The 18,162-nt window shown below is 44.9% G+C and overlaps 1 protein-coding gene across 2 annotated transcripts in view; it reads right to left on the bottom strand.

Annotated features, from left to right (window-relative positions):
* LOC102131898 (regulatory factor X8) overlaps positions 1-18,162 on the bottom strand; it is a 57,470-nt gene that overhangs the window by 680 nt on the left and 38,628 nt on the right. For both annotated transcript variants that reach the window (XM_065526648.2, XM_005575108.5), the window contains 4 exons: positions 11,590-11,653; positions 4,462-4,572; positions 3,797-3,874; positions 1,005-1,118 (listed from right to left, as the gene is read on the bottom strand). In XM_065526648.2, the coding sequence (XP_065382720.1) occupies positions 1,005-1,118; positions 3,797-3,874; positions 4,462-4,572; positions 11,590-11,653 (367 nt within the window). The remainder of the gene's footprint in view (positions 1-1,004; positions 1,119-3,796; positions 3,875-4,461; positions 4,573-11,589; positions 11,654-18,162) is intronic.

An 18,162-nucleotide genomic window follows, 5' to 3' on the forward strand; every position in this document is an offset into this window, starting at 1 on the left:
GTCAGACTGGTGCAGCCACAGTTGGAATTCTTTTCCTATATTTTTATTTATTTATTTGAGATGGAGTCTTGTTCTGTCACCAAGGCTGGAGTGCAGTGGTGCGATCTCGGCTCACTGCAACCTCCACCTCCCAGGTTCAAGCGATTCCCCTCCCTCAGCCTCCCAAGTAGCTGTAATTACAGGTGCACACCACCACACCTGGCTAATTTTTTTTGTATTTTCAGTAGAGACAGGGTTTCACCATCTTGGCCAGGCTGGTCTCGAACTCCTGACCTCGTGATCCACCTGCCTCAGCCTCCCAAAGTGCTGGGATTACAGGCGTGAGCCACTGCTCCCGGCCTCAAGTATTTTTCAAAGATTGTTAAGTGATTCAAATACCTTTAAAAAACCACACAATGCCGGCCAGTACTAGATGGGTCAAACCAAACATATTTAAGGGCTGAACCCAGCTTCCAGTTTTCAACCTTTGTGTTGAAAACTTAGAAGTACTAGATGATTTCCTTAAAAATACTAAAATAAAAAGTAAGGCTTGTGACTCGCCGAAGGAGAACACATTTTTAACCCAGAAAAGATACAGACCTGGCCCTGCAAATACAACCCTCCAAATACAATCACTTTAGAGACAGAGCTTCAACCAAAGCAAAGCAAAACAAAACAAAACAAAAACCCTGGCAGTTATGCATATTACAAAATTATTCCAATTATTCATTTTAGAATATCTTATTTTCCAGAAATTCCCAGAGAAAGAACTTCGACTCAATTCGGACTTCACTGGTATGGAACCAGAGGTCACTATGTGCATTGGCTTTTGGTTTCCATGAGGTAATTCACAAACGAAAACTGAGTGTCAGGCAGAGATCAAAGGGCTCCTGGTCCACACACCCCACTATTCACTCCTGAGAGGACCATGGGGACCGCAGAGAGGTGGAGCTGTGGGTCCAAACCCAGCATTTGCCGGCAATTTCTGCAGTGGATATACCCTAGAGACTCACGTGTCCTCCTACCTTGTACAGCTGGACGTCGTAACATTTAAAGAGCTGGCACACGTCAGGCAATGACATCAGCACGACTGTGTCTTGCTGCAGAGACTTCCAGAAGGAAGTAAGCAAGTCCTCCACCTGGGTAAGTAACAGAGCATATCGCCAAAACTCTTTTTCCACCTCGCAAGACTAACCCTCCCATAGATGCTTCCTTAGCCCCAGATGACAATGGGATGAATTTTGTTCCAGTGCATGTAAAGCTTTGCCTCTCAGCTTTTCCAAGCTGTATTTTGATAGAATTCTTTCCAACAACCCATCTGAAAGCATCTGCCAGTTGGATGGGATACTGTAGAACATTATTAATATTTTCTTGAGGCAGTTTCTAGAAGGGAAGCTGTTTCTGACCACAAGGGGGCCCCAGCTGATTATACTAGGATGAGGACTGCGCCACAGGGCACAGCCGAGAGAGAACAAATGTTCATTGACTGACTGACTGACTGTCTCAATCATTTTTCAGCTCAGAGAGAGGTGTGATAGTACTTAATCTACGAGACCTCCTCCTTGCCATCAAGTTAGAAGTCGCCTAACGACTGTGGAAGGAAAAGGGGACTGGTGTGGTTTTACACAGGAGCCTTCTCTGAAGACTTATGTGGACAACCTCGTGGAGCATCAAAATGGCGGCTCCTCTTTTCTGTTTTTTCCTATCTTGACTTTTCAGTTTCCGTTCTTGAACCAGGTGACTGATTAGCTTTGCAGCCAATAGAGACTCTTGCCTGTTTGGGATTTCCACAGGCTCAGATACTGCAAGCCATCACAACCTTTTATCTCCCCTGGTCCTGGTGCTAGGACCTGCCAGTGACACTAGACAAGGCGCTGGCCCCATACGTAGGTTGTCAAGGAAGTTAGGGTCAACTCCTGAATTACTTGGCCACAGGCCCCGATTTAAAATCCTGTTATCAGGGCATGAATTCTAGAGAAGACTTCTCCAAAGAGACTCCAAAAAATACAACACAGGGCGTAGCAATCCCTTTTCTCTAAGGTTGGGAACCTTGGAGCATGGTGCTTTGGGGAAGGGGGGCCTGGGTGGAGCCACCACCACAGACCTACCTCTGCTCACCCCTTACTACCCGCGTCCAAGTCACCAAACCTGTTGTGCCATCCTCTGAAATATTTCTCTAACCTGCCCGTTTCTCTCTGATATCACTGTCACTGCCTCAGAACCGACCCTTGTCGCTTCTCACCTCAACTGTGACAAAACCTCCTCGCTGCCTCTCTGTTCCACGACAGCCAAGCCCTATTGTCACTGCTCCCCCACTGTCTTCTCAATAAGTCAGAGTTCTTCCTGGGGCATCCGAGGCCCTCTCTGGCATGAGCCTACTTTCCCACCTCCCCTCTGGCTTCTCTTCTTTAGAAATAATAAAATCTAGGCTGGGTGCGGTGGCTCACGGCTGTAATCCCAGCACTTTGGGAGGCCGAGGTGGGCAGATCACCTGAGGTCAGGAGTTTGAGACCAGCCTGGTCAGCATGGTAAAACCCCGTCTCTACTAAAAATACAAAAAATTAGCCGCACTGCATGGTGGTGGGCGCTTGTAGGTCCCAGCTACTCGGGAGGCTGAGGCAGGAGAATCGCTTGAACTCAGGAGGTGGAGGTACAGTGAGCCGAGATGGCACCACTGAACTCCAGCCTGGGCAACAGAGCAAGATTGTGTCTCAAAAAAAAGAAAAGAAATAATATAGTCATAGTGACCTTTTTGTCACATCATGCCTGTGAACATCATGCTGTCTTTACCTGCACTGTGGGTTCCACCTGGAATCCCTCTCCTACCCCATTTTCTGTCTATTGCACCTCTGCCTTTCCTACTAGAGTCAGCAGCAATGTGGCCTGCTGTGGAAGCATTCCCTGGCCTTCTCTGGGCACCCAGAATAGTCTAATCATGCAGCTATTCTAGAATTTTCCACATTGCATCATATTTATTGGGTAACATTGCTCCTTTCATTACCAGACTACTAACTTCTCAAACCTTATGGAGAATACTTTCCTAGTCCTGGTAATGGTCACGGGGTGGGAATTAAATACGTATTTGATGAGTAAGTGAAGAAGGAAAGGAATATGTCAGATATCCAGTGTGGATGGATATTTGTAACACTGCATCAACAGGACAGGGGCCATCCTGAAGGCATCCTGGTCTTTCCCTCACTAGAATGCTTTACGCCGAGTAGGTAGTAAACGCAATCGTGCTGAATGAACGTTATCACCCAAAGTTGAAGTGCTTAGAATATACTAAAGCATCAGGAAAAAATTCTCATTTGAATGTGCACTTGTTTCCTTGGATTTTCATCTCACACTGAAGATGATGAAACTCAGAATAGCTAAAAGATTTATTCATGTTTTCCACAGTCAATTCTAGGATAAAATCCAATCGTGACAATACCCATGCCAGATCACTCAGCCGCGAAGTCCTACTCCATCTTCAGTTAGCGCTTATCAATAAAATGGCTCTTCAGCACCATTGAAAATTCCAGGGTGAATTTTATTACCAATACTTTATTCAAAATGAGTGGAATTAGGATCTAAAAAATAGCTGAATTTGTATTAGAGCCTAAAGTTACCTGTATTAGCACCTTGGAGAATTTCCAACTGATTACACTGAATATCAATGTCACCTTCAAGAACTCAATGACTACAACATAGGTGCATAGAATGTAAGCACTTCAGTGCAGTGGGCTACCACTGGACATCTGTTGATGGGGTCTCTTCAAATAAAAATGATGAATAATGAGTCATAAAGGCTTGTATTTTATAGATAAAACCCTACCCTCTCAAGTTCTTGGTTCCTCACGTTTCGTAAAATGTCTCGACAATAGTTGCAGTATTCATCAGCAAGGAAGGCCATCTAGGAAGAATATGGAAAATTATTTCAGCTTGTGGGCCATTTCAGAAATGAACTGATCCTCACAGACTTTTCTGAAGCTCTCAGAGGCCGCTCTTGTTGCAGTTCTCAAATGACAATAGCTGGGCTCTTCACTTGGGCCATAGCATATTTTTTGTTTGTTTCTATAAATGAATGCAGACCTTAGAGGCTGATAGTTCATGTAGCTTTCATTTCAATGTCATAACTCATACTTGCAGATTTATTCTACCACTACAAAGGCCAACAAATGTTGACATGTTTTTTTCTAAACTTCAATTTTCCCCCTCCATAATTCCCCAGCCCTAATTCTAGAAAATCCATGTATCTGTTCCTTTCTTTGTCTTGGGGAAGAGGCAGTCCCAGGGGGAGCCTTGCCGTAGGATGTGATAGGAACCCTAAACTTCATGAGCACCATCAAGCCAGGGAAGGTTGCTGGTCCTCATATGTCCGGCAAAGGCAAACATTATTCCATGTGACACAACTATGACCACAGGCACAAAAGGAAGCTATTTACTGCCCTAAGCATCACACAGCATGAAAGGTTAATCGTCCCATGAGTGCAAACCTACCACATTACAAGAGTATTTCTTTGCTAGCTCTTGCTCCAAAAATGGACATCTCCTGAATTCAGACAAAGGGGATCCAACCGGGTCTCTCTTCATCGGTGAATGATCTTCACACTAAAAATCATTTGTGCAATGGATTATGTCTTTAAAATAAAATACTTTTTTGGCATATAAATCATCTTATGATCACACTACTCTAAGTTAATATGGTATGTAACCTTTTAGCCACACCTCTGCACACATTACTGATTCCAGCAGCTTTCCTCTCATTTTATTCCAAATGCTGCTAATTTTTGTCTATAATTCTATGAACGATGGCCATCAGGGAAGGGACAGGATTTAATATATTACCAAATGTATCTCTCTTGGGATCATCTATTTATAAGTCCTCTGTAGCAATGTACAATAAGACTATTACCTATGAATTATGTAATATCACAAATACACTTCTACAACCCTTGTCCATGTAATTGTTCCTCCTTGAAATAAAATCATACCCTGTTTGGGTCATCCTGCCTATATCATAATGGTTGGTTGTATCAGAACTCTCAGGGCCATTGCCAACAAGGAAAATGAGGAGCATGGACTTTCCTTTAGAAGAACCAATTACAGGCCCCGGCATGGTGGCTCATGCCCTACAATCCCAGCACTTTGGGAGGCAGAGGCGGGTGGATCGCTTGAGGTCAGTAGTTCCAGACCAGCCTAGCCAACACGGTGAAACCCCGTCTCTACTAAAAATACAAAAATTAGCCGGGCATGGTGGCGGGCACCTGTAATTCCCAGCTATTCAGGAGGCTGAAGCGGGAGAATTGCTTGAGCCCGGGAGGTGGAGGCTGCAGTGAGCCAAGATCGTGCCACTGCACTCCAGCCTGGGCGACAAAGAGCAAAACTCTATCTCAAAAAAAAAAAGAAAAGAATCAATTATAGGATGGGAAGGAGGAAGAAAGGTGGCATGGCAGAAAGCAAGTGCGACATTCCTTCCTGCCTCCCTGTGTCACTCATGCTGCTGTCCCCTCTGGGCACGGGGAGGCATGAGGGCTCCTCCTGGTCTGAATAAAGGGAATCCATTTTATTTGAAATGATTTCATCAGCGTTGTCATAGACTGCTTTTGAATAATTTCCTTTACAATAAAGTAGGATGAAAGAATTCCTCCAAGTCGAAAATTGAGCTGCCAACCCTGCTACGCCAGACTGTGAATTTTCATTTTCTCTCAAACTTATGACCCACTCTCTGACCCTATAGTTCCAAGGTCAGCATTCCATCCTTAGCCTGCCCAGTCCTTACGCACCCTAAGCCTCACTAAGCTACCCACTTGTAAAATTGCTTTTGTGGGTTGCGGTACGTTTCTGTCTATAAGACATCTGAGGGCAGGGCAGCTTCTCTGATCACCTGTTCCCACCCTTAAGAGGAGGAGTGAGCTCAGCCACCATCACACGCAGTGCTGCACACACCGGAAACGCAGTGCTGCACACGCCGGAAACGCAGTGCTGCACACGCCGGAAACGCAGTGCTGCACACGCCGGAAACGCAGTGCTGCACACGCCGGAAACGCAGTGCTGCACACGCCGGAAACGCAGTGCTGCACACGCCGGAAACGCAGTGCTGCACACGCCGGAAACGCAGTGCTGCACACGCCGGAAACGCAGTGCTGCACACACCGGAAAACAGGCACCACTGTGTCTTCCTCCTCTCCGATGCACCAGTATATACCAGTACTTCACTGAGGATCACGGAAGTTTAGACAGCATGCTCAACTGTCCTCTCGGTGCCCTCAAGTCTGTCCTTCATAACTCTGTTGTGATTCTGAACCTCTTTGAGAATCTGATGAAAGCAACTAACTCTCTCCCTGGAGAAAATGCATACTATGCACACAATATTATGGAGATGCCATGTTAAAACTTCTCCCGTTAATACTGTTGGAATGACGTAGGGGTATAGATGTCTAAATAAATACATAAAGCAGGAACACAGAGGGGAGAGCTCAAAGGGGTCTCTCCATTGGATGCTGTCTAAGCCTCATTCACACCACATTTTAGAATATTGGCTTTATTCGGAGTCATCAGAAGATGGGTCTTCTTGACATTTATGCAGCCAACAGACACGTGAAAAAATGCTCATCATCACTGGCCATCAGAGAAATGCAAATCAAAACCACAATGAGATACCATCTCACGCCAGTTAGAATGGTGATCATTAAAAAGTCAGGAAACAACAGGTGCTGGAGAGGATGTGGAGAAATAGGAACACTTTTACGCTGTTGGTGGGATTGTAAACTAGTTCAACCATTGTGGAAGACAGTGTGGCGATTTCTCAAGGATCTAGAACTAGAAATACCATCTGACCCAGCCATCCCATTACTGGGTATAAACCCAAAGGATTATAAATCATGCTGCTATAAAGACACATGCACACGTATGTTTATTGAGGCACTATTCACAATAGCAAAGACTTGGAACCAACCCATATGACCATCAATGATAGACTGGATTAAGAAAATGTGGCACATATACACTATGGGACACTATGCAGCCATGAAAAAGGATGAGTTCGTGTCCTTTGTAGCGATATGGATGAAGCTGGAAAGCATCATTCTGAGCAAACTATCGCAAGGACAGAAAACCAAACACTGCATGTTCTCACTCATAGGTGGGTGAGAACAATGAGAACACAACTGAACAATGAGAACACCTGGACACGGAGCAGGGAACATCACACACCGGGGCGTGTCAGGGGGTAGGGGGCTGGGGGAGTGATAGCATTAGGAGAAATACCTAATGTAAATGACGAGTTGATGGGTGCAGCAAACCAACATGGCACATGTATACATATGTAACAAACTTGCACGTTGTGCACATGTACCCTAGAACTTAAAGTATAATAAAAAAAATAATAATTTGAAACAGAAAAAAAAAAAGATGGGTCTTCTCGTATATGGGTATGGGTGATGCTCAAGTTGATCATACAGAAGGATGGAGCTATTCCGTGAAGCTCATTGGCCTGATCATAGGTGCTTCTGTTAGAGAACTGAGGAATCCTCGATTTCAACTCTGGGTTAACCTCTCATACTGCAAGACCCCGACTACATCCATATTTTCCAGTGCACGCACACTCTGACCCTCCCGGTTATGCCAATGTTCTCTTGAGTGTTACTGCTGGTATTCCCAAAGCAGCATTCTCAAACACATCAGAATCCCTTGGGGCACTTGAGATCCATGTTCCTAGGCCTTTGGTGAGTCTGATGAGACGAGAACTCCAGATGTATAACCAGCCTCCCTACTGAGCCTTCTGCATGCCCATGCTGAGAACTGCAGCCTTAGGCAGACAGTTCTTTGTCGAATGCTACAGAAATCTCTACATTTCACCATGGCACATATAACACAGTTTCACCTGTTCAGAAGAAAACATCTGACAATGTGCTGTTAAGATATTCAAGAAACGATTACAGGGAGAATATAAAAGTGTTTTATTACACAACATAATAAAGAGCAAATTCATGATTTCCTGAAGTCAATTCCCTGAGGTCCCTACATTACTTATAGGCATAATCCTTTCATTAAAAACTGTGAAAAGAATTGGTCTTTCACAAACGATATTTTTAAAATCATAAATTGAAATATTTCTTTACAACATAAACAACCAGAAACCTAAAGTAAAAGTAGAGTACAGAGCCACTAAAGTGTGGATCCCTGCAGAAGATTCTCTGCAGCAGAAGGCGTTCAGGAAGCATGCTGAAGAATTCCAGTGTGGAAACAACTTAACAAAGCAAAGAAGGGGATGCACAGAAGTTGATCCGTGGGTACAGACAGACAGACAGAAGAAATGAGACCTAGGCTTTGAGCAATCAGTAGGGTTACTATAGTTCACAAAAATCTATTTGATATTTTCAAATACCCAGACGAGAATCATTTGGCTGCCTCCAGATAAAGAAAAGATACCTGTTTAAGGCAATAGGTATCCCAGTTATACTGATTTGATCTTTACACAGTATACAAATGTATCAAAATATCACGTGTATCCAGAAAATATATACATCTATTGTATATCAGTCTTTAAAAATCCACCAACTTTTAAATAATGTGCTGAGTGTGGTGGCTCATGCTTGCAATCCCAGAACTTTTGGAGGCTGAGGCAGGAGGATTGCCTGGGGCCAGGAGTTCATGACCTGCATGGGCAACATAGTAAGAACCTACAAAAAAATTAAAACAAAAAAACAAAAACAAAACAACCCATTTCTGGGCATGGTGACATACACCTGTAGTCCTAGCTACTCAGGAGGCTGAGGTGAGAGGATGGCTTAAGCCTAGAAGTTGGAGGCTCCAGTGATCTGGGATCGTGCCACTGCACTCCAGCCTGGGCAAAAGAGCAAGACCTTGTCTCTAAAAAGCAAAATAAATAAATACTGCATAATGACAAATATGTATCCAAAAAAAGCTGTATCTGAAAAATGACAAAGAAAAAAATGAGACCAGGCACAGTGGCTCAATCCTGTAATCCCAGCACTTTGGGAGGCCGAGACGGGCGGATCACGAGGTCAGGAGATCGAGACCATCCTGGCTAACACGGTGAAACCCCGTCTCTACTAAAAAATACAAAAAACTAGCCGGGCGAGGTGGCGGGCACCTGTAGTCCCAGCTACTCGGGAGGCTGAGGCAGGAGAATGGCGTGAACCCGGGAGGCGGAGCTTGCAGTGAGCTGAGATCCGGCCACTGCACTCCAGCCTGGGTGACAGAGCGAGACTCCATCTCCAAAAGAAAAAAAAGAAAAAAATGAGAAATTCTACGTAGATTCTTTAGGTATATTAAATGCAGTTTGAGATTTTCGATAGACCCAAGAAATGTCATTAGAGATACATGCTACCATTCACGTACTCATTCTTTAGTGAGCACGCACTAGGTGTCAGCTCCTGGGAGTCTGATGTGTGATGCCTTCCCACCATCACCTGCTCCACCAGGCACCATCTACCTCCCCTGGGTTACTCCATCAATTCTCCTGAATGCCTTTGATCCTTCCTGCATCCTTGAAGACACTGTTCCCAGAATTATTGCCCCCAAAGCAAATGTATCCTGTTACTCTCCTTCTGAAGATGCCTCGATGGTGCCCCACGGTCTCCCGGGTCAAATCCAAGTTCTCTGCCTAGCATCAACAAGCTCTGTGCCCTCTGGTCCTCTCCACCTATCTCGCCCAGTGCACTTCTCCCCAGCATATGCACGCTGGGTTCCACACACGTTTGTCATCACCTCCTGGCTCCAATGCAGGCTACGCCCTCAAAATGAACACCCTCCTAAGAGAGGAGCCAGCGACCCCCTTCAGGACCAGCTCAAGGGCGGTGTGACAGGCAGAATCAGGCCTCTCCACCCCAGAAATGTCCATGTCCTAATCCCTGGAACCTATGACTATGTTCCCTTGCATGGCAAAACGGACCTTACAGATGTGATTCAGGTTAAGGACCTTGAGACAGGAGATTTTCCTGCCTTATCCAAGTGGCCTCATGTCATCATAAAGGTACTTTAGGGAGTGCCACCTTTCCCAGCTGCAGGGAGCCAGACAGACTGCAGCGCGAGAAGGATTCAGCCTGCCTTTGCTGGCTTTGAAGATGGGGCTTGCCATGTTGGCCGGGCTGGTCTTGAACTCCAAGGAATGGGAGTGACGTCCAGAGGCTGGAAAAGGGAAGAAACAGATTCTTCTCCAGAATGCCCAGAAGGAACACAGCTCTGCCAACACATTGATCTTAGTCTGGTGAGAATGGTGTTGGCATTATGACTTCCAGGGCTGTATGGTAATAAATTTGTGTTGTTTTAAGTCATTGAGTTTGTGCTAATTTGTCACAGCAACAGTAGGAACCACACTCTTTAGTGCAGTGCTCCCTACTCACTCTTGCCTCCCATAACCCCTCTTCCCCACCCCAATTTGGAGTTCCCAAACCACCCATGGCCTGAACTGCCCATTCGACATGATACCCATTGTTCCACGTCTAGCTTAGCTTCCCAACTACACAACTGTGTTCTACTTAAGTAGAGGGGCTTTGTTTGTTTTTAGCTGTTCTTTCACAACCTATTCAGCCCTCATGAAGGCTGGTCACAAAACATGTTTATAAAAGGTTACCTGTTCAATGACACTTGTCAACAAGACAGTATCTGTTATGGACAGAATGTTGGTATCCCGCCCAGGTCCTAATCCCGGCTGGGCGTGGTGGCTCACTCCTGTAATCCCAGCACTTTGGGAGGCCGAGGGGGGCAGATCGCTTGAGACCAGGAGTTCGAGACCAGCCTGGCCAACTTGTGAAACCCTGTCTCTACGAAAAATACAAAAATTAGCCGGTGTGGTGGTGGGCACCTGTAATCCCAACTACTTGGGAAGCTGAGGCAGGATAATCGCTTGAACCAGCCGGGGCAACAGAATGAGATTTCATCTCAAAACGACGACGACGACAACAAAAAAACCCTAATCCCAAAGTGATGGTATTTGGAGGTGGGGCCTTTGGGCGTAATTAGGTCACAAAAGTGGAGGTCTCATGAATGAGATTAGTGCTTGTTCCCTCTCTTTCCGCCACGTGACACACAATGAGAAGTTGTCTGCAACCTGAAAGAGGGCCCTCCCGTAACCTGGCCATGCTGGCACCTGGGACTTCCGACCTCTGGAACTGTGAGAAATAAATGTTTGTTGTGGAAGCCATCCTGTCAATGGTAATTTGCAGCCCGCACTAAAGCAGTATCCAAGTACTATCATACCGTTTTGGCCCACTAAAATAAAATCAACTCATGATGTCATACATTAGTTATTCATAGTTCTGGCGTCCTAATTCAAAGAGCTGTAACTGTAATAGGGAGACACTTCAGATACATTTATTGCCAACAGCCTATATATCCTTTTTAATTTTAGCTGAAGAAACACAGTTAAGCAGGGAATGTGCAGCCAAACAGTAGGTTCCTTAAGGACAGAGACTACGTCTGTCTTGGCACAGTGTATGGAAAGTGGTGGGCACTGAACATTCATGGTCAGATGGGTGAACAGTTAGGGGTTACCCGGAGTAAGAACATTACACACAGAAAAATAGCTGGATCAAATTAAGCAATCACTGGTATTGCTGGGTCTAGGTCTATTATAGTAAATCTATTTGATTCAACACTCACTGTTGCTTCCTGTTGGATAATGCTGTTATAATTAGTAGATTTTTCAAAGGTGATGGCATCTCCACTGTGAAGGAACAGAAAACAGAGAAGTAATTTTAGCAAGACACCTGTCTCTGAACAGAAGCATGAAGTTTCTTTTGCAGCAAGGTTATCTGTTTAGGGGTATAACTTTTATTGAAAACCCCTCTGCCATGTTTCTATCCACAAATGGTAATGATCGCAAGCTTGGGGCTTTGAAAAGTCCGTTTCTGTAACTGGGACAACCACTCATTTCTTTTTAAAGGTTTATTCCTTTCAGAAGCAAGAATATGGTATCGTCATGGGTAGAATTCACTCCTGTGGGAAAAGAAAAACCATCATGAACGTGAAATCTTGTTACTTTTTGATTTTGGTGCATTTTAAATGATCGATACGGAAATCATAATATCCTCTGAGTTGATGGGTGTAGAAGAACACCTTTACAGAACAAAGAAACTGGTAATTAACAATAGAGATGTAAATTTCATTTCACCATGCCTCTTGGATTCATATATGATAATGGAGAAGTTTATATGTAATGGAGAACAGACTCAGTCCTATCTATGCAGTACGGCGCATTTTTTCTTTAATCATGGGCATTCAAGAAACTGTGAGCCCAGTTCAGTTGCACCAGGGAATGTCCATTCTCAAGATGCCAGAGGTGGTGGTGTCTCCTCCCACTTCCCCGCCACTCAGTCCCAGAGTTGTGGCCGAGCCAAGGGCAGACATGACTTTGGTGGGTCTGTCTACTCCAAGTCAACATACATCCTCCTGCCTGATGGTTTCAGCTCTACCTGAACATAAAAAAGAGAAGAGGAAGCCAGCAGCCTCTTGCTGTGCTTCTGGGAGCTAGGCAACGGTCGTCCAGGTGAGGAGAACCTGGGAGGCGGTGGAAGTCAGAGGGGAGATAGAGGAAAATGGCTTTCTTTCCACATACGATGGTTACACGTCCTCCGCAGCCCCTTGAAAGCCCCTGGGGTTCTCTTCTGAAGGTTTGGGTCAGTCCATTCTCCAAACCAAGTCATAGAAAACTGGGCAGAATGCTTGATACCCATCTGATAAATGTTTCCACATAATGTTCTATTTCAAAACAGGGCACACAGATTCAGGGTCTAGACACAAACCCACCAGAAAGGCACTCTTCATTTTTTAGTAACAGTTGTTATCAAAATAGAAATTTTACCTTGGACTTCCCAGTGGCTGCAGGACACAGCATCTGTTCAACCTGAAAGGGTATATGGATGAGCCCTGCACATGTACACAGGGTGATGGGCAATGTTAGAGGAGCCAAAGGCAAAGAATTTGGAGTGTCTTAGGAATTCCATTTGTCGTGTATTATGGACTGAGTTGCCTTCTCCCCAAATTCCTGTTTTGAAGCCCTCGCCCTCAATGGGACTGTATTTGTAAATAAGATTATTAAGGAGATAATTAAGGTTAAATGAGGTCCTAAGAATAGGGCCTTAATCCAATCCAGGACTGGTGTCCTTATAAGAAGACACCAGAGAACTTGCTCTTTCTCTCTCCATGTGAACAAAAAAAAGGAACATGTGAAGACACAGCAAGAAGGCAGCTGACTGCAAGCCAGGAAGAGAGCCCTCACCAGAAATCAAACTTTGGGGTACCTTGATCTTGGACTTCCAGCCTCTAGAACTGCGAGAAAATAAATTTCTGTTGCTTAAACCACCCAGTCGGTGGTATTTTGTTATGACAGCCCAAAAGAATGTATCACATCTCAATGATATCTTGGGTAGGTGTGACAATTATGCAGTTTCTTCAGGTAAAATTTATAAACAGCCCATTGCCACAGATACTGGGACATTATAGCAACAAAAACAACAAATAATCAAACTTAGAATACAGACTAGAATGAAATAAGACAGAAGAAAATATCAGAAGTGAAATTTCACTAAATAAAGCGCTCATAGAAAAGAAATTTAATCAGGAAAATATGGTCATCACTCTTTAGAGATGTCTAAAAATTACTTGTGAGACTTTCTTCAACTAAACTGGAGGAAGGCAATTTCTCCCCAATTCCACATTGTGTCAGCATGCTACTCCTGATACGTTTTCTTTGGAAAATGAATGCAAGACCACAAAATGAATACACTGAGCTCCATCCATTCATTCATCCATCCATCCAACCATCCATCCATCCATCATCAATCCATTTCTCATTCATTCATCAGTGCCTACTGAATGCCAGGCATTGTGCCAGGCCTTGGTGGATATAGCTGTGATCCAGGGAGACAAGGTCTGTTTTCACAGAGATTACAGCCTATGGGGGAGGAAAAATGTTACACAAATAATCACAAAGATGTTGAGTGAAGATTATGATAGCTGAAGTGTTGGGTGCTAGGAAAACATACATCAGGGAGCCATCCAATTCTCTTGCTAGTCCAACAATGCACATCTCTGTCAACTGTCAGCTTGATGAGCTCAGGAGACCTGCATATGTGATCAGTTAGCCTGATCTGGTTGGTGTACATCACATCACCATATTAAACAATTTTGAACAGTGACATTGATCCTCATAGAGCATTCCTATAGCTACTCAGAAACAGGTATTTCAAAGCTAGAATGTCTGGTTTCAGACTTAAAGGAATGACAAGGAAAACTCTCAACTTTTCATCACTCGACCCTCTCCCTCCACTCTGACTCTGGGAGCTTTGGACTAATGAGTAACGCTCATTACGACTGAGAATGTTCTCAATTATTCTGAGTTCCGAAAGGATACTCCCAAGTTTCTGCCTCCGTTCAATGCAGAATATGGGCTTAATTCAACAGCAATCGAAAGGAAGGAGGCATCACCCTCCTCATCTTTACAGGGAAGCCTGAAGGGATCTGCCTGCCATGCAGGGGCCCGTGTATAGCAGGAATCCTCACTGGGAGAAGTATGTTACTTTTTAGCATTTAATTGGGAGACTTTATGCATTAACCTAACGGTGAGAAAGAGAAAATATTTCAACCTCGTGGAGAGATGGGGTCATCTATGAAAAAGTCCCCATCTCTACCTGACCGGACAGACGTTCGTCTGTTCAAACGAATGGCAAGGCTCTCTCTTTCCACCTCTGGAATGCCCTAATTTAAGAGACTGGCTCACAAGACGGGTCAACATGTAGGTTTAATGAGATCATATTTATTTTCTAAAATCACCTAGTTTCTGAGGCCTCTGCAAACAAAGAACCACAAAAATATTCAAGTGACGGGGGATTCGGAGGCAATAACACAGTTGGGCTACAAGGCAGGTAAGCAGAGAGTCACTGAGACCAGCAAGGTGGGGATTCATGAGGGTCCAAGTTCAAGTCACTGAGGATCTGGCAGATTCAGAGGAGGGAACACTGCAGGCATGGCTGTGCTAGGCTAGAAAGGGAGGCTGGGGTAGACCAGCGCTCCACCAGGGTGCAGTTCTCCACATACGGCCACCACCCAAGAGGAGGCACAGGGAGTGTGAGGCCAGAGCAGGCCTGGAGGTGGCCGTTTCAGACAGAAGCCCTGAGTGCCCACCGGCACAGCTTTGTGTCTTTGGCCTCACTGCCCCCTGCGTCATTTCCAGAGTGGGGCTCTGAGTCAGGCCTTTGCGACATTTATCAGGCTGTGATCAAAAGCATAGTCATTGCTAAAATACAGCGTGAAGGAAACCACACACAACATCTGGGGCTGGCCTCTTTGTGAAGGGCGGGCTTCCAGTCCAAAAGGCGTCTTCTCCACCTGCTCTCTGAGGCCTGTGATGTTCTAGCAGTGCCAAATCACCGAGCCAGAGGAAACAACAGAGCACAAGGCAGATCGTGACACAGGAGTGACTCCCAGGCCAGTCCTTGGGTCATTCGCATTCCTCAGGAGCTGCCCCCGTTAGTGACTGCTCCTCAGAGCCCAAGCCAACCCCTGCCTAGGATGTTAGGATTTAATAACCACTGGAGGGAAGGGCGGGGTCAGCTGGGAATGGAGGGAGAAGAGCCCAGATGGGGAAGACCAGGGAGGGAGGAGGGCTGAGAATTCCCACAGCACAATGGAACAGGCCTCCTTGTTCAGCTCTGCAGCTAGCTGGCTATATTGCTTTAAGCAAGTCACATGAAGCACCAGGGCCTCAATTTTGCATGCTATAAAGGGAGGGATTGGGATTTGGTGATCGCCCCCCACCAAGACCTTTTCCAGCTCTCACACAGGGACTCAGAGGTCCCCCAGGTCTTACACAATGGTCTGAAGTTTCCTTCTGGGCTTCATGCAGGGACAATGGAGGAGGGCCTGGTTTCTTCTGGGCACTGGCAAATTGTCCACTTCACTCAGTACAGTGAAGACACAGATTAAAGCGCATTTAATTTTTATGATCAATTTGTCTAAAAAAGGCAGGCATAGAGAGGACTGAGACGCTGTTATATGGCACATAACTCATCTTGTCTCATTTTTCCCATAAAGTCTTTCAAATGTATTGTTAGCTTAATATGCTTTTTGACATTAATTTTTTTTAGTCTAACTACAATTTGCATTCACATTCTCAGGTTTTGACATCATTTGTCATTAGTCCAGACTTTCATTGACATCATTTTGGCATCATAACTTGCCCTCGCAAATCACTTAAACCAGTGGTGAAACAACTTGAAGCAATTACAAAGGTAAGAGGATAAAAATGTAACAAAACCTAATTCATGTGCCATACTTGTTCTGTGTCAGATTTCAGAGCAAAGGCGCTTCATCTTCCAATCATTAAAGGCTCTCATCGTTAATTCTTCCTCAAAGCGCATGAAGTAATTATTGTGGTTTTAAGAGAAGATATCTTTGACTTGATGAATATTTTTACATACGTTAAAATAGTAAATATGTATATTCACACTGAGACATATCATTATGATTTTGAAAAACTAATATAATTTTGATTATACTAATAATATTAATCATTAAAATACACTCAGCACTTACTCATCCTAAATGTTTTACTTGTTTTACCTTAGTTCTCATGAACACCTATTAGGAAGGTAGGTAAGAATTATCCCCAATTTGCAGATGAAGGACAAACAGAATTCACAGAGCTGGAGACCTAGCTCTGACTTCTGAGTAGAATATTACCTATCCTACAATTCTGTCTTTTAAGATAGAACCACATGTGTGACCAAAAAAAAAAAAATGTACACAAGAAGCAAAAAGGAGGATATCAATTTGTTGAAACTGCAAATTAGCAAGAACAATCTTGCTCTAAAATCTGTTCTCCTATGTGCTGTGGTTTAGTCGTTTGCTGCATTGGGGCCATTACTGTTATATTACTTAACTGTATCCTGACCGATTCGATTTTACGAACAGCTTCATTGCAAAATGATGACCGGGGGGGAGACCTGTGGAAGGGTGGGAAGCGTAAGACATCCACATTCACCTTCTTGAGGCAAAACTCAGCCCCTGGGGGGTCAAGCTTCACTGGCAGACAGCAAATAACACGTTGCATTGCACGGGCGTCTGTCTGTTGGACATGGGCAAGTGAGCGACGCTGTGAACAAATGATACAGTTCCTGATGTGAGAGGGATTCAGAGCGGCACCTCCTTTTTGAACCTTTCCCAAGCAAGCAAGGGTGCAGTCTAGGCTGTCATTCTCCACACACGTATTTTTAACTGCCAGACGACAACCAGGTAATACATATTTTTTAACATTAGCAAGTTCTAACCAGCCTTGAAAACCATAGGGTGGACAAGGCCAAAAAGCGGGTTGCAACTTGGACACCCGAGAGGGAGGCCCTCTGGGGCTCATCGGAGGCCTTGTGGGGGGCCCTGGCCCCAGGAAGACTCAGCCCCCACTCTCAGCCCCTCCAGGGGCCTTAGCTGCACACACAGAAGGAAAACAGGCTCCTGCTTGGGGCTGGAGAGACTCCTCTGAAAGAACCGCTGGTGTCTGACATCACCAGGCTGTGGTGCCCACCACTGCTGGCTCCCTGTGAACCCGCTCACCCCCAGCGTGGTGCAGCCTGGAAAACGAACCTCTCCCTCTTCTGCTCCATCGCAGGCACGGCCAGCTGTGGACCCGCGGCCCTGCATTCCCCAGGCTCAGGCCCGCCAGGCAGCCCCCTGAGCTCATGGCTGGCAAAAGAACAAAGGCGTGGAAGAACAAAGAACAAAGTTGAAGGAACAGTTTTAGAAGCTTTTTAAAGGCCTTTAATAAGCTGAGTTGAAAAAGCTGACATGGTGAGAGAGAAGAGTGTGTGTGTTTCGGGAGGGGTGAGGGCGAGGCTGAGTTTCCACATATCCCCAAGGGAAACCTGAGACTCCCAATGGCTGATTGCAGACTTTACATGACATAGAATGGGGATTCATGTTTGGAAAATGACAACAAATTTATCCTTGAAACAAAACCCAGGGATTTTGCCGAAGAGGTAGAGAATAAAGGTTAATTACACAGAGCTGTTTCTCCAGATGTGATATAATGCACGCACGTTTACACACTTACGCACACACACGTGCATCCACACATATACACACACAATCTCCACTTCCCTGTTCCCCTAGACAATAATGAAGTATTTTATACTTTGGCCTGGATTTTTCCATGAATTTCTAGGTCAGCAATTATACCGAGGT

Source organism: Macaca fascicularis, chromosome 13 (genome assembly GCF_037993035.2).
Source record: "Macaca fascicularis isolate 582-1 chromosome 13, T2T-MFA8v1.1".
Classification (NCBI taxonomy): Eukaryota; Metazoa; Chordata; class Mammalia; order Primates; family Cercopithecidae; genus Macaca; species Macaca fascicularis.